Raw genomic sequence first — 25782 nt, forward strand, 5'->3', positions numbered from 1 at the left:
TAGAGAATCCTAAAGATGCTACTGGAAAACTACTAGAGCTAATCAATGAATTTGGTAGAGTAGCAGGATACAAAATTAATGCACAGAAATCTCTTGCATTCCTATACACTAATGATGAAAAATCTGAAAGAGAAATTAAGAAAACACTCCCATTTACCATTGCAACCAAAAGAATAAAACATCTAGGAATAAACCTACCTAAGGAGACAAAAGACCTGTATGCAGAAAATTATAAGACACTGATGAAAGAAATTAAAGATGATACAAACAGATGGAGAGATATACCATGTTCTTGGATTGGAAGAATCAACATTGTGAAAATGACTCTACTACCCAAAGCAATCTACATATTCAATGCAATCCCTATCAAACTACCACTGGCATTTTGCACTGAACTAGAACAAAAAATTTCACAATTTGTATGGAAACACAAAAGACCCCGAATACCCAAAGCAATCTTGAGAAAGAAAAACGGAGCTTGAGGAATCAGGCTCCCTGACTTCAGACTATACTGCAAAGCTACAGTAATGAAGACAGTATGGTACTGGCACAAAAACAAAAATGTAGATCAGTGGAACAGGATAGAAAGCCTAGAGATAAATGCACGCACATATGGTCACCTTATCTTTGATAAAGGAGGCAAGAATATACAGTGGAGAAAAGACAGCCTCTTCAATAAGTGGTGCTGGGAAAACTGGACAGCCACATGTAAAAGAATGAAATTAAAACACTCCCTAACTCCATACACAAAAATAAACTCAAGATGGATTAAAGATCTAAATGTAAAGCCAGGCACTATAAAACTCTTAGAGGAAAACATAGGCAGAACACTCTATGACAAAAATCAGAGCAAGATCGTTTTTTACCCACCTCCAAGAGAAATGGAAATAAAAACAAAAATAAACAAATGAGACCTAATCAAACTTAAAAGCTTTTGCACAGCAAAGGAAACCATAAACAAGACGAAAAGACAGCCCTCAAAATGGGAGAAAATATTTGTAAGTGAAGCAACTGACAAAGGATTAATCTCCAAAATTAACAGGCAGCTCATGTAGCTCAATAGCAAAAAAAGCAAACAACCCAATCCAAAAATGGGCAGAAGACCTAAATAGACATTTCTCCAAAGAACATATACAGATTGCCAGCAAACACATGAAAGGATGTTCAACATCACTCATCATTAGAGAAATGCAAATCAAAACTACAATGAGATATCATCTCACACTGGTCAGAATGGCCATCATCAAAAAATCTACAAACAGTAAATGCTGGAGAGGGTGTGGAGAAAAGGAAACCCATTGGCACTGTTGGTGGGAATGTAAATTGATACAGCCACTATGGAGAACAGTATGGAGGTTCCTTAAAAAACTAAAAATAGAAGTACCATACGACCCAGCGATCCCACTACTGGGCATATACCCTGAGAAAACCATAATTCAAAAAGAGTCATGTACCACAATGTTCATTGCAGCTCTATTTACAATAGCCAGGACATGGAAGCAATCTAAGTGTCCATCGACAGATGAATGGATAGAGAAGATGTGGCACATATATACAATGGAATATTACTCAGCCATAAAAAGAAATGAAATTGAGTTATTTGTAGTGAGGTGGATGGACCTAGAGACTGTCATACAGAGTGAAGTAAGTCAGAAAGAGAAAAACAAATACCGTATGCTAACACATATATATGGAATCTAAAAAAAAGTGGTTCTGATGAACCTAGTGGCACTGCAGGAATAAAGATGCAGACATAGAGAATTGAGCTGAGGACATGGGGAGGGGGAAGGGTAAGCTGGGACGAAGTGAGAGAGTGGCATGGACACGTATAGGCTACCAAATGTAAAACAGATAGCTAGTGGGAAGCAGCCGCATAGCACAGGGAGATCAGCTTGGTGCTTTGTGACCACCAGGAGGGGTGGGATAGGGAGGGTGGGAGGGAGGGAGATGCAAGAGGGAAGAGATATGGGGACATATGTATATGTATAACTGATTCACTTTGTTATAAAGCAGAAACTAACACACCATTGTAAAGCAATTATACTGCAATAAAGATGTTAAAAAAAAAATGAGTAAGAATTTTCCAAGGGACAAGAGGAAAAAGCATGGAGGCATGAAAGTAACCGCGTTTTAAGGAAACGTTATTTTTTTAATATACATAGAAAAAAAGGTTTCTTTTATCTTCAGATCCTGTCAGGGTCTACCCAGCATAGTGCTTGACATATAGAAAGTTGTTAATGTTTGAATAATAAACGAAGTGATATGAGTCTACTACAAGTCAGCATAAACTGTTCTCTATGTCCATCTCTTGCTTCTACTTTCTTCTGAATTATCTTTATTCTTAGTCAGTAGCTTCCCAAGTAGTGATATAGTGGCTACTACATAAAGCTCTGAGTTTATTCTGCCAGTTTAGTAACTTAAGTGAAATTTGCCTTTCTCATGGTTACAGCAGAATTCTTGCTGCTGATTTAAATGACTCAGCTTGGGTCATATATTCATCTTTAAACATATAACTTGGTGGGTGATAGGATAATAATAAATTATTAATTTAGAGAAGTAGGTGGCCAAATCATTCTAAGAACAGTGGGATGCTTTTAGAGGTTTTAAATAGAGAAATTATATGACCTAGTTTTTGTTTTTTAAAAATGCTCTTTTTGCTCTGTGTGTAGAGTGGATTGCAGAAGGCAAAAGTGAAAGCACCTAGACTAGTGAGGTGGTTCTCGTTATAGTCCAGCTGAGAGATTATGATAGTCTTGTTTTGGTTATGGATTTAGAGGGAATGGATGGTGAGATTAAGGGGGAAATGAAAGATGATTCCTGAAATCTTGACTTGAGTAACTGAGTGAATGGTAGTGTCATCTATTGAAATAGGGAGGACTGAATGTGATGATAATTTAGTTTTGGCTGTTACATTTTCATTGTCTATTAAATGTCTGTGTGGAGAAGCAGGTGTATCAGTTGGGCAAGTCCTTTTCTCATCTTTAAAGTGGAAATAATGCCATATATTTAATAGGGATACTGAGGGATGTGGTAATGTATAAAGCATGTGGCATTTAATAGTTAGTTGAATGAATAAAGGAATAAATGAATGAAGTTGATATTTAAAAACCTAATAACTACACCTTTTAAAAAATTGGAACTGGCTTCCCTATGTAATTTTGTTGCCACATTTAGCAACTACAAAACAATGTACCCTGTGTTCATTCATTGTATTTGGTAGATAAAGATTCTGGCATAGGAAAATGTATTTTAAAGAGCAACTAATTTTACTTTATCAGGTTGTCTAGTTCTTGCCCTCTTCCTTCTGTTTTACTCATAAAAATCGGTGAGTTCTGTGAAATGTGTAGGCTAGAGTTAAAAAGGTTTCCCTTTAGTACCGTGGTCAAACACTAATGAACTTGCCCTTAGATATATGCTTGACATTGCCTGACCCATGAGTTAAATAAAAATGACATTGCGGTTTTAATAGTGTACAGTTGCCTGGTTACTCAGTCCCTATACACTTGTCTGTGAGGCTAATGCTATTTGGATTTATGAGAGATTGGAGAAATTCCATTTTTGTGCAGTTTTTAGATTCTGTATTTTGAGATATCGTAAAGGGTGAGGTGGGGGGTTACAGGTTGGTTAAAGCTGCTTATAGCAGGGGAAGGGCCTGATGCCAAGTGTTAATTTTGAATGGATAGTGGCTATCTCAAATAGTCTTAAGTTATCCAAAAAATACAAATTAATTATTTTTCTTTTGTAGTTTACATATGTGGCCTAGATTTGCTTCACAATTCATACTTTTTAAAATTTATTAATGTAAAATAAAGTGAAGAAAGTATCCCATACACTCAGGTTGACATTGAAAGGTATAACAACAATTTTTCCATCATAGTTTTTTTTTTTAATTACTCAAAAAAGTACATGAATAATACTTTCATGGTAAATGACTCAGGAACTCAGGAGTCTAAAAAATAAAACATGACCGTCCTACTTTGTGAATTGGGTGGATTTCTCTGAGATAGCTACTTAGAAATGAAATGTCTGGGTTAAAGGTTACATTCACTTATTTTGATAGATATTGCCAAATTCCCCCCTCAAAAATCTTTACCTACTTCTTCACCCACCAGCAGTATTAAGCATGCATGTTACATTGTATTCTTACCAAACAATAGATTGTCAATATTTTTAGTTGTTTCCTAATTGAAAGGTATAAATGGTATTTTGTTTTAATATGCATTTCCTTAATTACTCGAAATTAAACATTTTTTTCTGTATCATTAGCTTAGTGATATTATAGTAGTTTCCAAACCAGATTATTTTAGTATTTATTGAATTAAAAAATGATTAGTTAACATGCATATAGTAACAGTTAAATTATAATGACACCGACACACTTGATTCACATTGTTAGTTTTACTGTAGACCAACTGTATATTGTAGTGTGTAATTTATTGCTCTTTTTAGTATATCATAATTGGCATAAAATATAGAGAGGCAGAATAGCATAGTGGTTAAAAGTATGGACTACTGAGCCAGACTGCCTGGATCAGAATACTACTTCCAGAACTTATTGTTATTTGATGGTGGTTAAGTTACATATCCTCTCTGTGCCTCAGATGCCTTATCTCTGGATGAATGGATAAAGAAAATATGATTTATAAATATAAAGGAATATTGTTCATCCTTAAAAAAGAAGGAAATCCTGCCGTTTGCAGCAACATGGATGAACCTGGAAGACATTGTGCTAAGTGAAATAGACGGACACAGAAGGACAATACTCCAAGATACCGCTTATATGAGGAATCTAAGATAATCAGATTTATAGAAGCAGAAAGTAGGATGGTGGTTGCCAGATGTTGGGGGAAGAAGGAAATGGGAAGGTATTAGTGAAAGGGCACAAAGTTTTTGTTATACAAGATGAATAATTCCTAGAGATCTACTGTAAAACACAGTGTCTATAGTTAACAGTACTGTATTGTATACTTAAAAATTTGCTAAGAGGGTGACTCTTATGTTAAGTGGTCTTATCACAAAATAAAAGTAATAGTAATGATAATAAATGAAGAGGATAGGAGGAAACTTTTGGAGGTGATGGATGGATTTATGGCATAAATTGTAGTGATAGTTTCATGGGTTCAGCTCATCAAATTGTACACATTAAATATGTATAGCTTTTTGTATTTTAATCATACCTCAATAAAGTGGTTTAAAAAAGAAAAATTGTGGGGACTTCCCTGGTGGTCCAGTGGTAAAGAGTCCTCCTTGCAATACAGGGGATGCGGGTTTGATCCCTGGTCAGGGAACTGAGAATCCACATGCCGTGGGGGAACTAAAGCCTACGTGCCACAACTACTGAGCCCATGCACCTCAACTAGAGAGCCTGCGTGCCACGAACTACAGAGCCCGTGTGCCCTGGGGCCCGCGCACCACAACTACAGAGCCCACCCACCCAGCCTGCGTGCCACAACTAGAGAAGAGAAAACCCACATGCCACAACTAGAGAGGAGCCTGTGCGCCACAACGAAAGATCCCGCATGCCTCAATGAAGATCCCACATGCTGTAACTAAGACCTGATGCAGCCAAAAATAAATAAAATAAATAAATAAATAATCAATAAATCTTAAAAAAAAGAAAAATTGTGAAAATAGTTAATATCTACAAAGTGCTTAGATTAGTACCTGTAAGTGTATTTGAATGTCTGCTAAATAAATTAATTAAATTCATAAATTTTACTGCACATTGAGTACATATAATTCTTTAACCACTAGGATCCCAATATTTTCAACAAAACTTCATGATGCAAAGATATATTACAACTCAAGTGTCAATGTCTAAAAATCACATCTTAAATATGTGTTTTATAAGTATCTTCCAGTGTGATTATTAAATTGAAAAGAAGAAATTTTTCTCTTTTTTTCTGGAATGAGGTGGAATGGGTAAAAAAGTAGTTTGTTTCATTTTCAAATGTTCGTATGGTTGATCTTTAGAAACTAAGACTTTCGTTTAGTGCAATGGGTACTGGTGTGATACGGTAGAAAAAACACAGATTGTTAAAGTTGGAAAGGATAGAGTTCAAATCCAGGTCTGCCACTTTAATAAAGTCATTTCTGTATACACAGGGTTGATGTGAGTATGAAATGTAGTAACACATGTAAAGTGGGTAGATCAGTGCCCTGGCATTCAATAAATGGTAGTTGCAGCTGTTATAATTGTCTCTTCTCTACCCTCCTAATACTTTATTGATATCTTTATCCTTATAATTATCACATTGTACCACGAATATTTGTTTCTGGGTGTGACCCTCACTGGGCTGCGACTTTCTTGAAGGCAAGAATATTATCTCTGTCTATCTTTGTATCTCTCCTGCAGAGGTTGCACACTGACAACTACAAGACTGTTTTGTCTGGCTACGAGTTTTTGTCCCAGAGTGTTTTAAATTTGAATTGGTTGCCAACATTTAGATGTTTAAAAGCTTCACATTTCAAGACAAAACAAAACAATGCAGGATTCCTGGCTTCTGGCTTTTCTCAAAGAATCAGAAAATTCTAGCAATACTGAACCCCATAGCAGCAATCAGCTGTTCTGGAGTAGCAGCTGCCTCCTTCGAGAGGCATGCTGTCTGGTTTGCCATAGTCCCCAACACCCCAATTGCCTCCTTAAAACTAAGGCTGAATGCCATTTGCCCATCACATTTCACTCGTTTATGTTTCCTGTCTGGCTGCTCTGGACACTTGCATCTGAGAAAGCTTGCTCTAGTGACAGGGTTTGGAACTTAGGAAGTGCTCAACAAATGTTTGTTGAATGAGTGAATGAATGAATGAACCATAAACATGCATGTATAGAAGGTTTACCAGATTTACTTTAAAGTGTCCAAGGTGATAGGGGTCTAGCTGTACTTTAGCAACAGCTATTCCCATCATCTTTTTCAATATACAGCATGAGGAAGGAATGGTTATGCTGGGGGGTGGTCAGAGAATGATGCTCTGAAATAACTGGCTTTCATTGGATGTGATTACTAGGCTGCCACATTTTCAAGAATAGACACCCTCAAATTTATTCACTACTAGTATAATGCAGTGAAACATGACAAAAAATAAAATATGGGGACTTCCCTGTTGTCACAGTGGGTAAGAATCCGATCCGCCTGCCAATGCAGGGGACACGGGTTCAAGCCCAGGTCCAGGAAGATCCCACATGCCGCAGAGCAGCTAAGCCCGTGCGTCACAACTACTGAGCCTGGGCTCTAGAGCCCGCGAGCCACACTACTGAGCCCACGTGCCACAGCTACTGAAGCCCACGCGCCTAGAGCCCGTGCTCCGCAACAAGAGAAGCCACTGCAATGAGAAGCCCGCGCAACGCAACAAAGAACAGCCCCCGCTCACCACAACTAGAGAAAGCCTGCGCAGCAACGAAGACCCAACACAGCCAAAAATAAAAAGATAAATAAATTTATTTAAAAAAAATAAAATACGATCAAATGCACTTGCCATTTATTTTGGAATGCATGACAATATCTTTTCACTTAAGCAAAACATACAAACAACACCCAACTGTGTTTGAAGACAAGCTATCTTTGATCAGAACTCTGAAATATTCCTTTGAGTTAGCTCTTAGTATAATAAACTTTATTAATTTGTACCTGACAGTAATTTGGTATTTATGATTATTTAGTCTAGTTGAACTGATGCATGTCTGTGAAGGAGGGGTTAGCCAAGTAAGTGAAAAGTATGGGTAACATTTCTTTGGTAAGGATTAGGGGTGGGTAATGGTCTACTGGAAAACTAGTTTTAGTTTTGGGGGGAAGTATCATAAACAGTAAAAAAGAGAAAGTGCCTCAGGGTCCCATAGGTTTCTTTTTGAATCCTGCTTCTGCTACATACTTGGAGAATTTGGACCCTCAGTTGCATTTTCTATAAAGAATAAAAACTGCATTGAAGTTGGTAATAAGAATTAAAGAATATATACATGTATGTAAAGCATCTGACAGAACCTTTGCATTTCATGTTTTCTTTGCCTGGAACACACTTTCTGGGATTTGTACCTTCTCATTCAGGATTCAACCCATCCAAAGTAGAGAATGACTGGGAGGAGTAGAACTTAACCTAATTCTGAATTATCTTGTTTATATATTCATATTTCTTTTTTGTCTCTTTTCGCACCCCTCCCCCCACCATACACCTACTATGTAGAATGAACGTAAGCTCCATGAAGACAGAGACTTTGTCTTTTTAGTCACTACTACGAAATAGTGCCTTCCTCTAGTAGACACACTCAATAAATGTTTGTTGACTGGCTGGACAGCTGAATGAATGCTCATGAATTATTAACACTCAGTGAATGTACTTGTTAAACTTAGACCAGGTTTATTAGCTGCTTATATTGATAAGTCCAGTGAGAAATTCTCCTAGCACTTTGTTAGCAGTACATTATGTATTTCTTTTAAAATATATTTTACTGTCACCCTAATTTTTAGCACTAATAAAGAGATGAAATGGCTTTTGTAAGGAGGCAAAAGTTTTATATTTAATTCTTAACTCAGTCCTATCTGTAATTTTTTCATTCATTTATTCAGTCATTTTACCTTTAAAATAAAAATTTTACATTACCTTTAAAATAAAAGTCCTATAACAAGTGTATGTGTGTTGTAAATAACAACTCACACATTTTCTTCCCAACTAGATTTGGTTCCTTAAGGGAGTGTAGAAATCTGTATTTTGTCTACTCACAACTTTCTTTGCTGTATTGTAGTCACTTGAGTAATAGATGCTCAGTAAGAACTTATTGAATCAATAAGGGACTGAGTATGAGACTGGTAGTGGCTGTAGCATCCCTTACACCTGTCTTTCCAGCTCTGCTTCTATGAATGTTTTAGGGATCTTGGCCCAAAAGAAGGAATTAATTTTCAATCATCACTCACTTAAATAAAAAAAAAAACTGCCAGGTGTACAGGAAACATGATTTATTATAGTAACATCTAAATCATTGTAGTCATTCCCAGGTAACCATTTTATATATGAATGCATGAATTGATGAATAATTAGACCCATATAATGTGGCAGCTATGTAAGTTATAAGCTTACATTTTTAATTAAAGAATATTCTACTGTCTTGGATATTTAATTATTATAATATATTATAGTTCATTATTGCTCTTTTTCTTTTTTTTCAAGTAAGGTATCATTATGTGTATTCTATCATTATTCCTTTAATTATGTGGAATTAATGCATATAGTTCCTATTAAAAACAATAAAAGAATAAGTATGAAAAATTAATTTAGCACAATATTTCTTCTTTGTGTCTCAAGGACTATAAAGAAATAAGAATGAGTTGAAGCATGTTTAAGTATATAGTATGTATATATAGTATACATAGTATATATAGCATGTATATATAGTATAGTAAACATCAGTGGTATATTTTTGTGTTGCTCTATATTCTCTACTTTCTTCATTTTAATCCACTATCCAGTAGGGTAGTTACTAGCCACATGTGGCAATTTAAATTTAAATTGATTAAAGTGAAATAAAGTTTGAAATCATTTTTCTTAGTCACACTAGCTGTGTTTTAATTACTCAGTAGCCACATGGGACTAGTGGCCACCCTATTGGACAGCACAGATATAGAACATTTCTGTCATCACAGAAAGTTCTTTTAGCAGCTGGTAGGCCTCATATACACAATTCCTTATCCCTTATTTTGCCACATTTACATTAGATTTTTTTGTTTGTAATTTGAAAATGAAGTTTAATATGTCTTAGAAATACTACCTTGCTTAACTTCTTGAAATCTCTTTTCCCCAGAATGGTTGTTTTATCAACTATATATTTAAAACAATATGTTTCTATTTTCCATATATTAAGATAGTCAACACCTGCCATTTTCATCATTATTTAAGACTCTAAATTCTGTGATGAATACAGTTGAAGTAATGCCTTTAGGTATTATTCACTTTTAAGACAACACAACATATGATAATGTCTCCATGTGCCTTTTTTACCATATACAATGAAAAAAATACTTATTAAATGGTGATTTTTCCCCCCTTTATCTTATTAAGTAAATTATATGGACCTTTTTTATGGAAGCCTTCATAGTTAGCGATGTAAAACAGCAATTTCTTGGTTCTATAGCATGACATAGTTCAGAGCTGAGATTAGAGAAACCCCGTAGAGTTGTTAATACTTGAGGGCATCCCCAACTAGAAAAGTATGTGAATTTAGGCATGGGAGGAAGGAAGGATCTGCTTTAAATTTAGTGTAGGGTCACTGAATCTTAATGATAGATTAAACAAGGGAGGTAGAATAATGAATAGGGGTATGCAGTGTGTAGCACTAATACCAGAAGTCCATGGTTTGTGGCGGTTTTTTAATGTCCTTTCCCATATGGTTTTGAATAGAGTAGGTTATGGCAGGGATGAGCTAAGGAATAGCTTTGTTAATGAATAAATAGGAGTAATTTTTTTAACAGGAGACTTCAGGCTGTTTATTTAGAATGCCTGCTTATTTGATAAATCATGTGATTAAAATTTTTTCTGATCTTAATAATACATTAAGAGGTGATACTAAGGTATTCCTGTTATTTTCTTTATAAATCAGCTGTATTTTCATTTCAGAGCCAGTCCTAATAGTGAAACCTTTGGGGTGTGATTTTAACTGCCTCAATTAAAAGCCAGTTGTGTGGAGCTTCTGAGCATTGGCATGATCAGCCCTTAGTTAGGGTTGAGTGTACAGTATTAGACTTTCGTTCATGGTGTCAATTCACTTTGAAAGGTTTAATTAAATTGTCATTTGGAACCAGTCTCCAGCTCTACCTCATTCACTTAAAATTAACTAGGTATGTAATTTTGGTGGTTATCCTCTTATTACAACTTTGCTCTTGGCCAAGGCAGCTACTTTTCTTAAGATATCCTTCCTGCCTTTCTACCCACATTTATCATCTCAGAGAGAGTAATGCTAAAATTAAGCTGATCTTGGAAAGTAGCAAGTTAAAAGCAGAAAACCTGACCAGACACACTTTTAAATATCTCTCAGGGCTCTTCTTTGGAGACTACTTAATATTTCCAAAAGGAGAGGTTAAGTAGGTTGTCTTTGGTGCCTTGGTTAAGCAGAGGGAAGGGAAATGTAACTCTCCTGACTCCAGGGCCCCAAATGCAAACACTGGCCTAGTTGTTCCCAAACTTTCTCCTTGATGTGGGTGACTTGAATGGTTTATTTTCACTTGATGAGCCACACCCCCAGGCACTTTAGTATTCATGGCAGACCCCCACACTAAGTCCCTTTGTTGTCTTTGTTTTTTGCATTTTTTTGTTAACAAGAAAAGATAAAATTATTAGAGACCTGATTATAGACTGAGGTTCCATTGCTGATGGTTCCCACCACTTTTTTCAACATCTCAGAGAAAGGCAAAAGCCTGGATGGGCAACAGACAGCAGCAAAGCAAACATAAACATTATGTCTGAGCATCATTGTGGTGCTACCAGAGTGGGGAAGGATACACACAGTCTTCATCAAAATATAAAGATGGGTCTTCACCAAAAACAGTAAGACTGCCAGCATCTGAAAAATTTTGAAGTTTCTATAGAAGCAATGGTCCTTTAAGGGAAAGAAAAAAATTCTTAAGAGGAAAGAAGAAATGGATTAAGAATTTTTAAAATCTGCATTATTATCCTGACTTACGCAGTAACTAAGTGAATGACATTTGCAAGGCAAGTAGTTTAATTTGTCTGTGTGTGTGTGTGTGTGTGTAAAATTTAAAAGAAAATAACAGTTCTGTGAAAAACAAATTAGCAGAGTAGATTAATGGCATTGCCCTACATCGTCTTCCTTATAGATGCAATTTTATTTTAGAACTTAAAGAGGTTGCAAATAAGACAGATATCTGATCAGAGTTTCACTTGTTCAAATCAAAAGCACAGAAGAGGGGTTGGCAACAGTGCCCAACCGTTGAGAGAGGGAAAGCTGGAATAACAAGATGGGGCAAATTGATTTACTGTATATTGGCAAAGTAGAAGCAGCAGGCCCATAGTGTGAATGTCTTCCTATATTTTTATTCCAGACAAAACTCTTATCATTAGTGTTGTGTAGAGACTCAGATGGCATTGGGCAAAAGTTTATACAAGGAAGAGCCTTTGCTAACCCTCACACGATAAAGTTTATTTACTGTTTTAACTCTTCTTCTCCTTTTACCTTGATTTATTTTCCTTGAAAATTTTTTATCTTACTATTTCTTTCCCAGCTGTGTGTGACACCAGGAACCCTCTTACTGTGAAGGCAGCATTCAGTCATTGAAACAATAACAAGTTGCTATTTATTCTTGCAGTTGTCCTTCCTCTACAGCACTTAAAGTACAAAACTGACAGCCTGTAACTGCTCTTCATTGCCTGTTACAGCACAACAGGTATGAAGAGGCTCAGTTACTCTCTTGACAGAGGGTTCACCCATAGTTGGTCACTCGTACTCTTACTTGTTACCAGTTAATGCTCACCGTTCAGAGTAAGCATAATGAGTCTTATGGAAAATTCTTACCCATTACAATTATAAAAGTGTCAGGTGAAAAAAAATTTTAAGGATAATAACCCTTTATTTTATAGAAGAGGAAATTCAGGCTCGGAGAAGATATGTCATAGTCATAAAAGAATCTAGACTTTAGAGTCTTGTAGAACTCAATTAAATCCAAATCTCACCATTTACTAACTGGAGTAACCTTAGGCAAATTATTTATTGTCTCTGAGCCTCAGTTTCCTTATTTGTAAAATGAAGATAATAATACATGTAAAAGTTTATTGTGAGGATATATTAACATAAAACCTAGTTCCTGGTCTATAGAAGATGCTCAGTAAATGTTCAGTTGCCTTTCTCTTTCCTTTCCCTTTCCTTTACTCAGGGTCACTCAGATAGTTAGTGGCACAGCTGAAGTGAACACCAGGTTGTTCTGGCTCCAAGTACATGTCTTTACTTTGAATGAAAACAAAACTTTTTAAAAAATTTTCTTATTGCAGAAGTAATAGACACTTAGAAAAGATAGATACACAGAAAATAAAAGTGACTCATAATCCCATGATGCAGAGGGAACAAATTTTAATATTTGTTCTATATCTTTTTTCTGTGCATATATATAGTGTACATACATATGTACATATACATATATGTATATGTATAACTTAATAAACAGAAATGGGCATAATTTTGTAACTTGATTTTTCTTTAATATTTAACAACTTTTTACATTATTAAATATTCTTCTCCATTGGGGTCAGCAAACTTCTTCTGCAAAGGGCTAGATAATAAATATTTTAGGTATTGCAGGGCATGTGATCTCTGTTGCATCTACTCAAGTGTGCCCTCTTGGTAGTACAAAAGCATCCACAGACAGTATGTAAACAAATGGAGGTAGTGGTGTTCCAATACAACTTCATTTACAGAAACAGACAGCAGACTGGATTTAGCCTATTACTGGATATTAAATTTGTGCCAATTGTGTGTGTGTGTGTGTGTGTGTGTGTGTGTGTGTGATAATAAACAAGACTGCAGTGAATATCTTTGTAGCTAAATATTTGGCTTACATGTACGATTATGTCCTTAAGATTAACTTGTATATCGCTTCTGACATTATAACAAATGGTTTGTCTACTAAAATTCAGACTTAAAAATCAAAGTACTTCTGGTATACAAGTATTTCTTGGTTTATGTGACCAATCTTTAAAGTTGTACATAAAATTGAACTTTATAAAATGGTTTAAGTTTAAAGTAAAAATCCTTAAAAATGTTCTTATAATTGTTCCAGTTGTTTCTAGGATTTACTTTTTTTACTTTTTTAAAAAATATTTATTTGGTTGCTCTGGGTCTTAGTTGCGGCAGGTGGGCTTCTTAGTTGTGGCTCATGGGCTCCTTAGTTGTGGCATGCAAACTCTTAGTTGTGGCATGCATGTAGGATCTGGTTCCCTGACCAGGGATTGAACCCAGGCCCCCTGCATTGGGAACACAGAATCCTAACCACTGTACCACCAGGGAAGTCCCTAGGATCGACTTTTGACTTAATTAGTGTTTTCCTTTGTGGAAGGACTTATAAATTAATTTACCTGATTCTAAAAGGGGAAGTTTTAAGAGCATTTAATGAGTGACTGATGTTTGATTCATTGTGGACAATAAAAAACATTCACTTCTATGGTATCTATTAGGCCATTGTTGGAAAAACTTTGCTCTTACACTGTTTCCGTAAAGTATAGAGAGGAAATATTGCCTTCTAGGATAAGGTCTTGACTGATTGATATGAGGTTAACCTCCCACTGTTTTTCCTTTGGGTCTTGTTTCAGTTAGCCTATGAGAGAGACCAAAAAAACAAACCAAAAACTGTTTAGTCTTTCCTTTGCTTCAAACAGTTCTCTGGTCTTTAGGGACATTTCCTCAATTCAGCTGATAGGTACAGGTGTCTTCCAAGTTTATTTAGTGTGACAATAGATGATTTATTGTGGATTTGCAGTTTTACTGCAATACCAAATATATATTATAGCCAGAAAGCAATCACACTTAAACTTAAGGCAGAAAAACTGAAGATTAACACAGATTTTCAATGATGAAGATTATTATTTATCAATTATTTCAGTGCTATGGAATCTGTAGTGAAGTAGTGCTATCTTTCATTACTTTCTTAGACTAAAAATAATCACTTTATCATCGAAAAAATTACAGCACTTCTAGAATTTCCCTAACAAATCATTATTAATCATGTTCATTCTCAAAAGGACTAGCTACCTTAGGCAAGAGTTCAAAGAACTTTTGAATCAGTAAATTAGAAAGACATGGCTATCTGGGAGAGCCTATAACTCACACAATGCTTCTTAAACTTTGACTTGGTAAGAATTACCTAGAGAGCTTGTTAGAACACATACTGTGGGGTCCCAGCGTTTCCAGTGCACTAGGCCTGGGACGGGTACCCTGAATTTTCATTTCTAATAGTTTCCAGGTGATACTAATACTGCTTGTCCAGGCACCACACTTTGAGAACCACAGATGCAGAAAAAATAATTGTTCCCATTTGTGAAACATACTCAGCCTTGCTCATTTATAAACGTTTTCTTCACTCTTTAAGAGTTCTCTTTTAAAATCCAGGCTTAACCTTTAACTAAAGATATGAATTAATTTTAATAAATTTATGGCCATTAGTTCAGTTACTTTATGATCTAACATTGCAATTTTTATATCATTTTCACCCACACCAAACTTTTAGGATAGGAAATTCTGAATATAACCATGTTTCTAATGAAAGTGTTAAATCTTATCCTTGATAGTTTCTCAGGATGGCTAAAATCCATTTCTAACTATATGCATTCAAACTACTTTCCATATTTGCTTAACTTTATTGTCATCATTCCTGGTAATCTCTTAAGATGCCGGTTGTCAGATTTCTTTGCAGACAAGTAAGAGGTGAAATAAGTTTTTAAAGTATGGTACAAAGTAAAACTTAGTTACAGTTGTTGGAATGAAGAATTCAGTTAGAGCCAAAAAATGTTTTAATAGAACAGAACGCAGCCTAAAGCCAGGTTGAAAGCAACTTCAATTTTACTGTTTTCTTCAAACAACATCCTCATTGTTTTCTGCAAAGATGGTATTTGAGAAAAAGAAATGTCTCGAGTTACTGTTTTTATGAGGAGAGAATTGCTGAGTCTCTTAAATGGTTAATGAGAAGAAGTAATAGTTAAACACTTGAAGCATTGATTTCTGATTTGAATTCTCCAACACAGGCCAGCCCTGAGGGAAGGGGGGAAAAAAAGCTTGCTAATTAACATTTGATTACTGATGCCACCTTCTCATTCCCCTTGCACCATCCGGTTTCAAGTGTTTTTGTTCAAGAAGGATTTTTAGGAGGGTTTTAACTTGCATCATAGTAAAACAAATCCATGTGCAATTGCAACGAGTATACAATATGTTAAAAAACAAGAAAAAGTCCTTAGATATGAAGTATGTGTTCAAAACCCAGTCTGTATCAGAAGTGATTGGTTTCTTAACTATTATAAGCCTTTCAGAGCACCAGTGATTGCTAAGAAACTGGAACTAAGCCTAGTCTGTATGTCTTACTTAAAACGCACACACACACAAATACTTATTTATTCAGTGCAGTTATTATTTAGCAAACTCTTAACTGGAGCATCATTTGATGTTGTGAATTACTTGGAGTTCAAATTTTGATACTCTAAAACTTGGATAAGCTCCGGTTCTAATGTGACCAAAGGCCTCTTTCTTCTAAGACTGATAAGAGAATGAGATACATATAAGTAGTTTCAGGGTGCTTTATTGTAAGGGTTGTAATCTGTCATAGTATTCTTAATTCAGAAAATCAAGAAACTAGAGTGCTAACAAATTGATAACTGTTCTAAGCCCACGGCAATTAAATATTTGGTTTCTATTTTTTGCCATATTAAAATATTTGATATGTGAAAAGTCATAGGCCAGATTTCAAAATTTTAAAGATGTTGAAATAAATTAATAGAACTTTACAACTGTATCACTTAGCTTGTAGTATTCTGGCAAAACCATAGCCTGTTTGGTTGATGAAATAGTTATTTGGAAAACCAGTATGACAGGTTTTATTTTTAAATGAGATCTCCTGGGAGAAGAGTATTATTTAGTCTTTTCTTTAAAAAAAAAAAATCTAGACTTTTCAGTGCAGTTAAAAGCAAAAACTAAGACTTTTCTTTGTCCAAGAAGAAAAATTCACTTAAAATGTTTATAAATGTAATAATATCTGTATTTCTTAACCGAAATTATTTGCAATTTTCCTTTTTGATGTCTTGTATTAATCACTCTTTACTATTTTTCTTTCATTTTCTAGTCTTAATGGTTTTAAACATTCCCTCTTTACTTGTTTATCTTAAATATACTTAGCTCTTCTTTTCCTGTATCTGGGATTAACGCCAATATTTTCAAAAAATCATAGAATTTTAGAGCTTTGAAAATAAGTAGTGATCTTGTTTTATTCTTTTCGAATATTGAATAAACTAGGTCTCAGTTTCCACCAACTTGCACCACAGTAACAGCAGAATTAGGACTAGAAATCTAGTTCTCTGCTTCTCATTATGCCACAATACCTCAAACTTTGTGGCTTTTCTATAATCAGAATCTGCTTTCACTTGGATAATACCTGAATGAAATTTAAAACTCCCTAAAATGTTTTTCAATAGTGTGACCAACATTTAGCTCACAACATTTAGCTATAAAATACAGCTGACAAAGTTATCTACCAAGTTTTATATTTTTCAGTTTGAATAGCTACAGACAGCTCATTTAAGGCTAATCTGAGCCTCAAAATTCGGCCTTTAGCAGAGTAACTTCCTAAGAATTTTTTTTCTAAGAAATTCTGATAAAATTTAACTGAAATATAAAACGGTTTGAAAATTTATGGAACTCAAAATTTTGTGGGAGATGAATGTCTTACATAATTTTATTTTGAGCAGGTCATAAAAAAATGATCTTTTTCCCAGTGCTGTGTTTATCATTGAAATTTCCACAATGAGGAAATATGAAGTTTGAAGTGGAGATTATTGCTTACATTGTTTTATTAACAGTGAAAACAAATATAAGGAAATATATCAATACTGCATTAATTCTGTACTATTTCAAGGTAATCTGATTCAAATATTTTTTTCTTAGTCACAAACAACTGTCTCATATGAAGCAATGGGGGAGAAGTGAAACTGTCCTTTTAGAAAATCTGGAAAATAAGCTCTGGAAAATCTATTGTCAATCTAGAACACTTAATCCATATACAGTATAGTTTGTAACATAATTTTAATGTTCAGCTGGTAATCAAAGCATTTATTAAATTTTTTCAGAACTAATTGAAACATTTGCATAGTTTAGCAGCCTAAAATCTCATAGATTTAGAGCTTAATGCATAACAAGAATTGAAAAGATTATGAAGATTCAGCATAATCTTGAGCCAATGCTGATCAAAGAAAGTATGTAAGACAAAAAGGCCCTTAGGAAATGTTACCCTGTGAAGTGCCACTTGTCCTTAACTGGAATTTAACACAAATCTCTAAAGATGAAACTCCATCAGAAGTAGCACAGTAATTGCAGCTGGGCATGCCAGCTACAGCATCCTAGCCTGTATGTGTGTTCTTTCTGCCTCTCTCAAGTGCTCTTAAATCTCTCAAATCAATCAGTCTCTCAACCTTCCCCCTCGCCTGGCCCCCCTTTTCTCCCCTTCCCTTTAGTCCTTCCTCTCTCCCTCCTCTGTTCCTCCATCCTTCTCTCTCTGAGAAAACTGTGTCCTTCATTTGATTCATGATGACCATAAATTCATCTGCTTCATTTTATACTTAGCTATATTTTGTCATTCAGCTTTCCTAGAAGACTAATTTTTTAAAAGAATCATTTTTACTTTTGCTTTGTGTACATTTCTGATTTTTTTCTTCCCTACAGAATTGTCACTTAAAATTTTAATTAAATAAGATCATCAATAAAGACAGTAGAATTTTTAAATCTCTATTAATAAGACCATCATTCATTATGTACTTTTGCTGTCTTATCACTTGTCTTTCTTCCATATAATGGTAAAATCTGCCTATGGCTTCAGCACTGATAAACATGGAATTATTTTTGAAAAACTAATTTGTTTTCACTTATGTTGTTGTTTAGTGATTATGGTTTAACACGAGGTTCTTTTGGCTTACTTTCAGAAACACTGTGAATTTAGCTTTTCCATTGGAACAATCAAACATTAGCCAAATATGGTTTACGTTGTACCCTCTCAGCCAAGTTCTTTCTGCATTAACCAGTTTATTCTATGACAAGTTGCTTAACAGATGTCATTCTGGGGAGAACAATGAAGCCAAATACTTGTGCAATGGCTAACATTACTCTAACTTTGATCACTTTTGTTCAGCACATCAGTCTGGCGTTGTGCTTTATACCAACATAACACTATAGCCAGAACATGCTTTTCAGGCTTAGAATAGCAAAGGAATGTTATTCATTCAGTGCAGTTACAGATGAGTTAATGAAAGAAGAAAAATACTGTTTATTTCATAATACCATGTTGTTGTGTTTTGGAATTAAGGTGGAATTTAAAGAATCCCACTCCAGAGTTATTTGTTTATATACTCAACTCATAGTATTTGTGTATATTCTCCAATGCAAGGGTAGCCTTGCCACCTTTCCAACAGATGTAAATATTTGTCCTGCCTTCCCCTCCACCTTCAAAATAGCTGCTGACCCTTGGCTTATCTAGACAACATAATTAAAACTAACTTTAAGAAAGGAATTTTTTGCCTTGAGACCTAAAATTTCCTCATACTCCCTTCTTTTGTCCTCTCACTTTCTTTTATTAATAAACAATTATAATAATACTTTGTGTTTATGGAACACCTTTCCCCCAAGAGCACCAATGTTTAAGCGTGACAGAATAGTCCTAGCTAGTGGAAGTGGTAAGAGGTTAGATTGCATTTGGTTAAATTGTTGGGTTGATAATGACTAATGAAAATTTCCAAACTTGATGTGACCGACCATAAACAAAATACTGCATGGTAGACTGGCCATTGCTAAGAATCTGTGAAAAAAAGCTGTTTGTTTGAATTGAGTGGGGATCAAACCATGCCCCCAAGCGCCTCAGTTCTCATTTACTAAGTCTTTTTTCACAGGTGTACATTAGAGATAAAAATAGATTAAGTTCTGGGTTTTGTTTTGTTTCTTTCTTTCCCCAGTGAATATATTTCTCTCTTTCACTGGAATGGTAACTTAGATGTGTTTATGTATAGTATACAGTAATGTGATACAAAATGCTGTAATTGGACAACACGATACTTCAGGCTTCTGCATTTTAAAAACATGAATGAATGCTGCTTGTTTTCCACATTGAAGTCATTATAGAACTTATTATGTGCAGCATTTCAAAATTAGCTTCATTGTTACAGCAGGGTAACCCCAGAACTAACCTGAAGAGTTAGCTAAGGTGGATGATCTCTTCATTCTTACGATTTGATAATTTATTTTGTTTGTAAATATGGAATGAAAGAGAATTTTTGTAATCTATTTAGAAAAAAAATCTAAAGAAAGATATGATAATTACTGGGTAAAAGAGTTTAACCTTCCAACACTTTATTCTGATAAATCACTTACCTCTTCTCCTTTTAAAGTTAAAAGGTATTGGGAATTCCCTGGCAGTCCAGTGGTTAAGACTCCGCACTTTCATTGCTGTGGGCGCAGGCTCCATCCCTAGTTGGGGAACTAAGATCCCACCAGCCGCGTGGGTGTGGCCAAAAATAAACAAACAAACAAATAAAGTTAAAAGGTATAATGTTACTTTTGAGAGAAACAGTTTTTTAACTTTACCAGTATTTAAAATAAAAACTATCATTACTATATTTTCTTTTGGGGAAGGGCCTAAATAGCATATTAATGGATGGCTCTCAGCTAATAAATATTCTGTTGAAATAGTTTCTAATTTGGAATTATTTCAAAGAAATAACCCTGTGCTGCTTTATTAATAAGTTGTTATATCCTTGAAACGTACATAAAACAATGAAGGAAACTTCAGGTTTTTCCTTCCACCCCCTTGGAAAAAAAACTAACACCCTTTTCTGTCGCACTTAGAAACTAGGGATGTATCTTTTATTTGAACCATTGCATATCTTGAGTCATTGTTAAAATTAAATAGATTATTAAAATGTATAATTATAAATTAGGTCATGTAGTCTGTCCTACGTGAACTGTGTACTTGAAGTTTCTTGACTGAAAAGAAACTTGAAGCCATCCAGGAATATAAAAATAATCAGCGGGGTGGGGTGGGGGGTTGTTGCTTGAACTATTATTTCATCTAACCTTAGTTTAAAATTGGTTTAGATTTTTTAATAAAATTTTTATGATTTGTGTTTTCCTAGTTTCAAATTCTTGTTTTGAGTCTCGAAAACAGAGGAAACACAGTGTATCACGTAAATTGACTGGCAACTAACATAAGTCATGTGGAAACCCTATTTTAATTATTCTCTTTCTTTTTATAGGTAAAGAGAAATGTGTATGACCTTACGAGTATCCCTGTTCGCCATCAGTTATGGGAGGGGTGGCCATCTTCTGCCACAGATGACTCCGTAAGTGACAGCTGAGTTGGCAGTTTTATATCCTCCTCTCTCTTTTGCCACTTTCAGTCTAATTGGCAGTGATATTAAGCAGAATCAAATGCTTTGAATCCATTGGAAGAATTTTATAAATCAAATAATGTTGAGGATAAGACGAATTGTAATAATTTGAGTTCACTTGCAGAACTGGTGTCAATAAGCCAAGTATATCAGCATTCTCTTGGTAATGTTACAACATCAATATCAGGAACTTGATGCTGCTTGATTTGACTTAAATTTTTCCTTGATTAAAAAAATACAGGTATTCAGATATTACTAATGAAATGTCCCAAACACAAAAATTTTTTCCCTAAATTACAGATACTTCAAAATCAATCTAATCATTTTATTTAATTTTAAAACTGCATCTCCAATAGTTAGACCTGTACTTTAAAAAGTTACTTTTTATAGTTAATATTAATAGCACTTTATTCTTAAACACACTCATAATTTTCACTACCATAAAAAACTCGAAGAAAAGACCTAGTCTGTAATTTTAACTATTATTACGTCTACTCATAATAATTTTCCTGTTGTAAATTTTGAAATGTTTCCTATCTCTGTCCTGTTTCCAGTGATTATTCTTTTCCAAGAGAGTAAATTTTATCATCTGAAGAGGCCATTTTGGCTACTTTTATCATAATCTTGGTTGTTCTAACCAGATACCCATTTTTCTTTTAAAGTAAAAAATTAGAATGTTTCAAGAATTTTGAAGTAAGTCTTATTTTTAAAGTAAATAGGGCTAAAAAGATGTTAAGACTCTGTAAACATCTTCTAACAATAAATACCCAAATAATGATTATGGCTAAGAGTTTAATTACCAATTCTTATTTTCTAGTAAATATTACATTTCTATCTGGATAATAATTACTACTCCTCTCTCAGCACTACCATCATATACTTTAATCTAAAGGAATTCTTTGTGGAAGACAGAAACATTTTTGAACAATCTGTTTATGTAGATGCCACTTGAGTCTAATTATTCCACAATCTAAACACTGTGCCTTTGGAAAATGTTTTATGGATTATGAAACTTTAAAAATAATCAGAAGATAGCAAAATTTGTTTTTTAAGTGAACCCTTCAGAAAAAAATTATTTGTGTATAGGCAGTTACATTTATTTATAAACAACTGATTTTAATATTGACATTATAGTATATCATTAGAGTTATTGGTTGGTTGTCCATGGCTAAGTTAGTAAGGATGTGGTTGTTGTTTTTAGTTTGTTTTTTCCCCATTAGACTGATAGAAAATGTGATACATTTATTTTTATAAAATTAAGAGAGTAACATACATAAATGATAGCTTTCTGTTTACCCGAGAAGACGTGAGGAAACCAGAAATGTTCTTAGCATTGTCTAATAACCTGCTACAATAAATAATAACTTTAATAGAAGAAAATAATTAAGATTGAGCATGTTACTTAAATTCTCTGAGTTTCAGTTACCTCACTGATCTGAAGAATTGTGATGAGGATTAACGATAATATATATATACAGTACTTGCCTCATAGTAGACACTCAGTAAATGAGAGTCAGTATTATAATTAATATTAACATAACTCAGAAAGAGATCACAGGCAGGAACTGACTGGTTTACGTAAATGAAACGGTACCTGAGATTTGCTTCAAAATAACCTCTGGGGTTGGAGGAGTGAGTGGGGATATAGATAAATCCAAATTAGCTGTCTATTGATCATTGTTGAAGGTGGGTAACGTGTATATTTGATTTTTTTATACTATTCTCTCAAGTTTTATGTATGTTTGAAAATTTCTATGATAAAAAGTTTGAAGCAAAAATAATTGTCTGGTTTAAGGTAATAAGGTCCAGAGATGTGGGTCTTAATAGGGTTGGAAATGCCAGCTGCTCTTGGGCTCCACACCTGTAGAAACCAGGCTGAAATAGGCTTATCAGAAGCAAGTTCCAAGAGTGATAGGCAAAATCAGTGAAATACAATAAATTCTTCTGTAACATAGTACCTTATACATTTTAGTTGTTAAATCATTGACTTGAGTTGGCACTGTCTCACATTTTAATGATCTCACATTTTAATGATCTTTATTTAATTTTTTACCAAAGAGTTCTATGCAATTTTATTACTATGGGAAAATATGGAAAGCATCTAAAACTTACCATATGGAAGTCTGTGATGCTACCTGGTACTATAAGTCACAGCAGACACAAGAGGGAATCTCCATTAAGAAACTTGATTCTTACTGCCTCATTTTTCATATTTCCACCTTGTCCCAGAACCTGTCAAGTGATGCCTGCCTATACCTCCCCAGAGCATATGTTGCCATATTGGCAGGATGTTGCCTTGAGCTTCATGATTGATACAACAAAGATGTTTAGGGCCAAGCTGCTTTTAATCGGTGCCATAGCAGATCCACTAACTCCAGTGCTTGAGTTTTGGCAAAAATTGCTTATAACTGTAGTCTTCTAAGGAGCTTCTAGCCAAAGAAATGTCATGAAACCTTTCTTTCATTAGGACTATAAAAACTCATAAAGCTGGTGCTTGTAATCTATATTGTTGCAGGCAATGATGGTGTTTTTATACTTATTTAAATCACTCAAGTGGAGGCATCTGCTACAAAATAAGATCGTCCTCACAGCTTAGGGTATGAATTGGGTACAGCTGAGAAATGTCAGCTGTGTAAACAGCCTGAAATGTGTTACCAACAAAAATATAATTAATTTCTTTCCAAGACTATGTGCCATAACTGAATATTTAGGATGGTTTAACTTTCAGAGAAAGCACCTGAACATTTTCTTCCAAGTGCCAGTGTAGAGGATTGGTTATAAAGGTCATTAAAAGCGAGGTTAGTTTGTACTTTTCCTGCTCAGTTGCAGAAATTTGTGTGGCTTTGAACATATAGTAGCTTTAGATACCAGTGGCTTCCATAAATTGATAGAAATATCTTAGATCAAGAAGTTACAATAAGTGGTGCTGGGAAAACTGGACAGCTCCATGTAAAAGAATGAAATTAGAACATTCCCTAACACCATACACAAAAATAAACTCAAGTTGGATTAAAGACCTAAATGTAAGGCCAGACACTATAAAACTCTTAGAGGAAAACATAGGCAGAACACTCTGACATAAATCATAGCAAGATCCTTTTTGACCCACTTCCTAGAGAAATGGAAATAAAAACAAAAATAAACAAATGGGACCTAATGAAACTTAAAAGCTTTTGCACAGCAAAGGAAACCATAAACAAGATGAAAAGACAGCCCTCAGAATGGGAGAAAATATTTGCAAACGAAGCAACTGACGAAGGATTAATCTCCAAAATATACAAGCAGCTCATGCAGCTCAATATCAAAAAAACAACCTAATGCAAAAATGGGCAGAAGACCTAAATAGACATTTCTCCAAAGAGGATGTACAGATTGCCAACAGACACATGAAAGGATGCTCAACATCACTAATCGTTAGAGAAATGCAAATCAAAACTACAATGAGGTATCACCTCACACCGGTCAGAATTGCCATCATCAAAAAATCTGCAAGCAGTGAATGCTGGAGAGGGTGTGGAGAAAAGGGAACCCTCTTGCACTGTTGGTGGGAATGTAAATTGATACAGCCACTGTGGAGGACAGTATGGAGGTTCCTTGAAAAACTAAAATTAGAACTACCGTATGACCCAGCAATCCCACTACTGGGCATATACCCTGAGAAAACCATAATTCAAAAAGAGTCATGTACCACAATGTTCATTGCAGCACTATTTACAATAGCCAGGACATGGAAGCAACCTAAGTGTCCATCGACAGATGAATGGATGAAGGTGTGGCACATATGTACAATGGAATATTACTCAGCCATAAAAAGAAACAAAATTGAGTTATTTGTAGTGAGGTGGATGGACCTAGAGTCTGTCATACATTGTGAAGTAAGTCAGAAAGAGAAAAACAAATACCGTATGCTAACACATATATATGGAATCTAATTTTTAAAAAAAAAGGTTCTGAGGAACCTAGGGGCAGGACAGGAATAAAGATGCAGACACAGAGAATGGACTTAAGGACACGGGGGTGGGGGGAAGGGTAAGCTGGGACGAAGTGAGAGAGTGGCATTGACATATATACACTACCAAATGTAAAATAGATAGCTAGTGGGAAGCAGCCGCGTAGCACAGGGAGATCAGCTCAGTGCTTTGTGACCACCTAGAGGGGTGGGATAGGGAGGGCGAGAGGGAGATGCAAGAGGGAGGGGATATGGGGATATCTGTATACATACAGCTGATTCACTTTGTTATACAGCAGAAACTAACACCACATTGTAAAGCAATTATATTCCAATAAAGATGTTAAAAAATAAAAAGAGCAAGCAAAAAAAAAAAGTTAATAGTTTGGGATGGTGGAAATGTTCTAAAATTAGATTGTGGTGATGGTTGCACAACTCTGTAAATTTGCTAAAAATCATTGAATTGAATACACACAAAAAAGAGTAAATTTTATAGCATGTAAATTATACATCAGTAAAGCTGTATTTTAAAGGAAGTTAGTGAAGAACTAGATTAAAATATTTGTTCATTTACGTTTCTATGTTGCATGAGAAATACTTTGCAGTAACACAGGAGGTGTTTTCTTCAGTGTACTTCTCATTAACCTTTGACTTAGCAAACAGGACAAAGAAATAGACTTCTTATAAGTAGATTCTTGTATAATCTTGAGTCTCTT

At 34.8% G+C, this 25782-nt stretch overlaps 1 protein-coding gene across 3 annotated transcripts in view; it reads left to right on the top strand.

Moving 5' to 3' along the window:
• FAF1 (Fas associated factor 1) overlaps positions 1-25782 on the top strand; it is a 485610-nt gene that overhangs the window by 253829 nt on the left and 205999 nt on the right. For all 3 annotated transcript variants that reach the window (XM_082429645.1, XM_082429644.1, XM_082429646.1), the window contains one exon: positions 20983-21069. In XM_082429645.1, the coding sequence (XP_082285771.1) occupies positions 20983-21069 (87 nt within the window). The remainder of the gene's footprint in view (positions 1-20982; positions 21070-25782) is intronic.

The sequence above is a fragment of the Balaenoptera physalus genome (genome assembly GCF_965194825.1).
Source record: "Balaenoptera physalus genome assembly, chromosome: 1".
Taxonomy (NCBI): domain Eukaryota; kingdom Metazoa; phylum Chordata; class Mammalia; order Artiodactyla; family Balaenopteridae; genus Balaenoptera; species Balaenoptera physalus.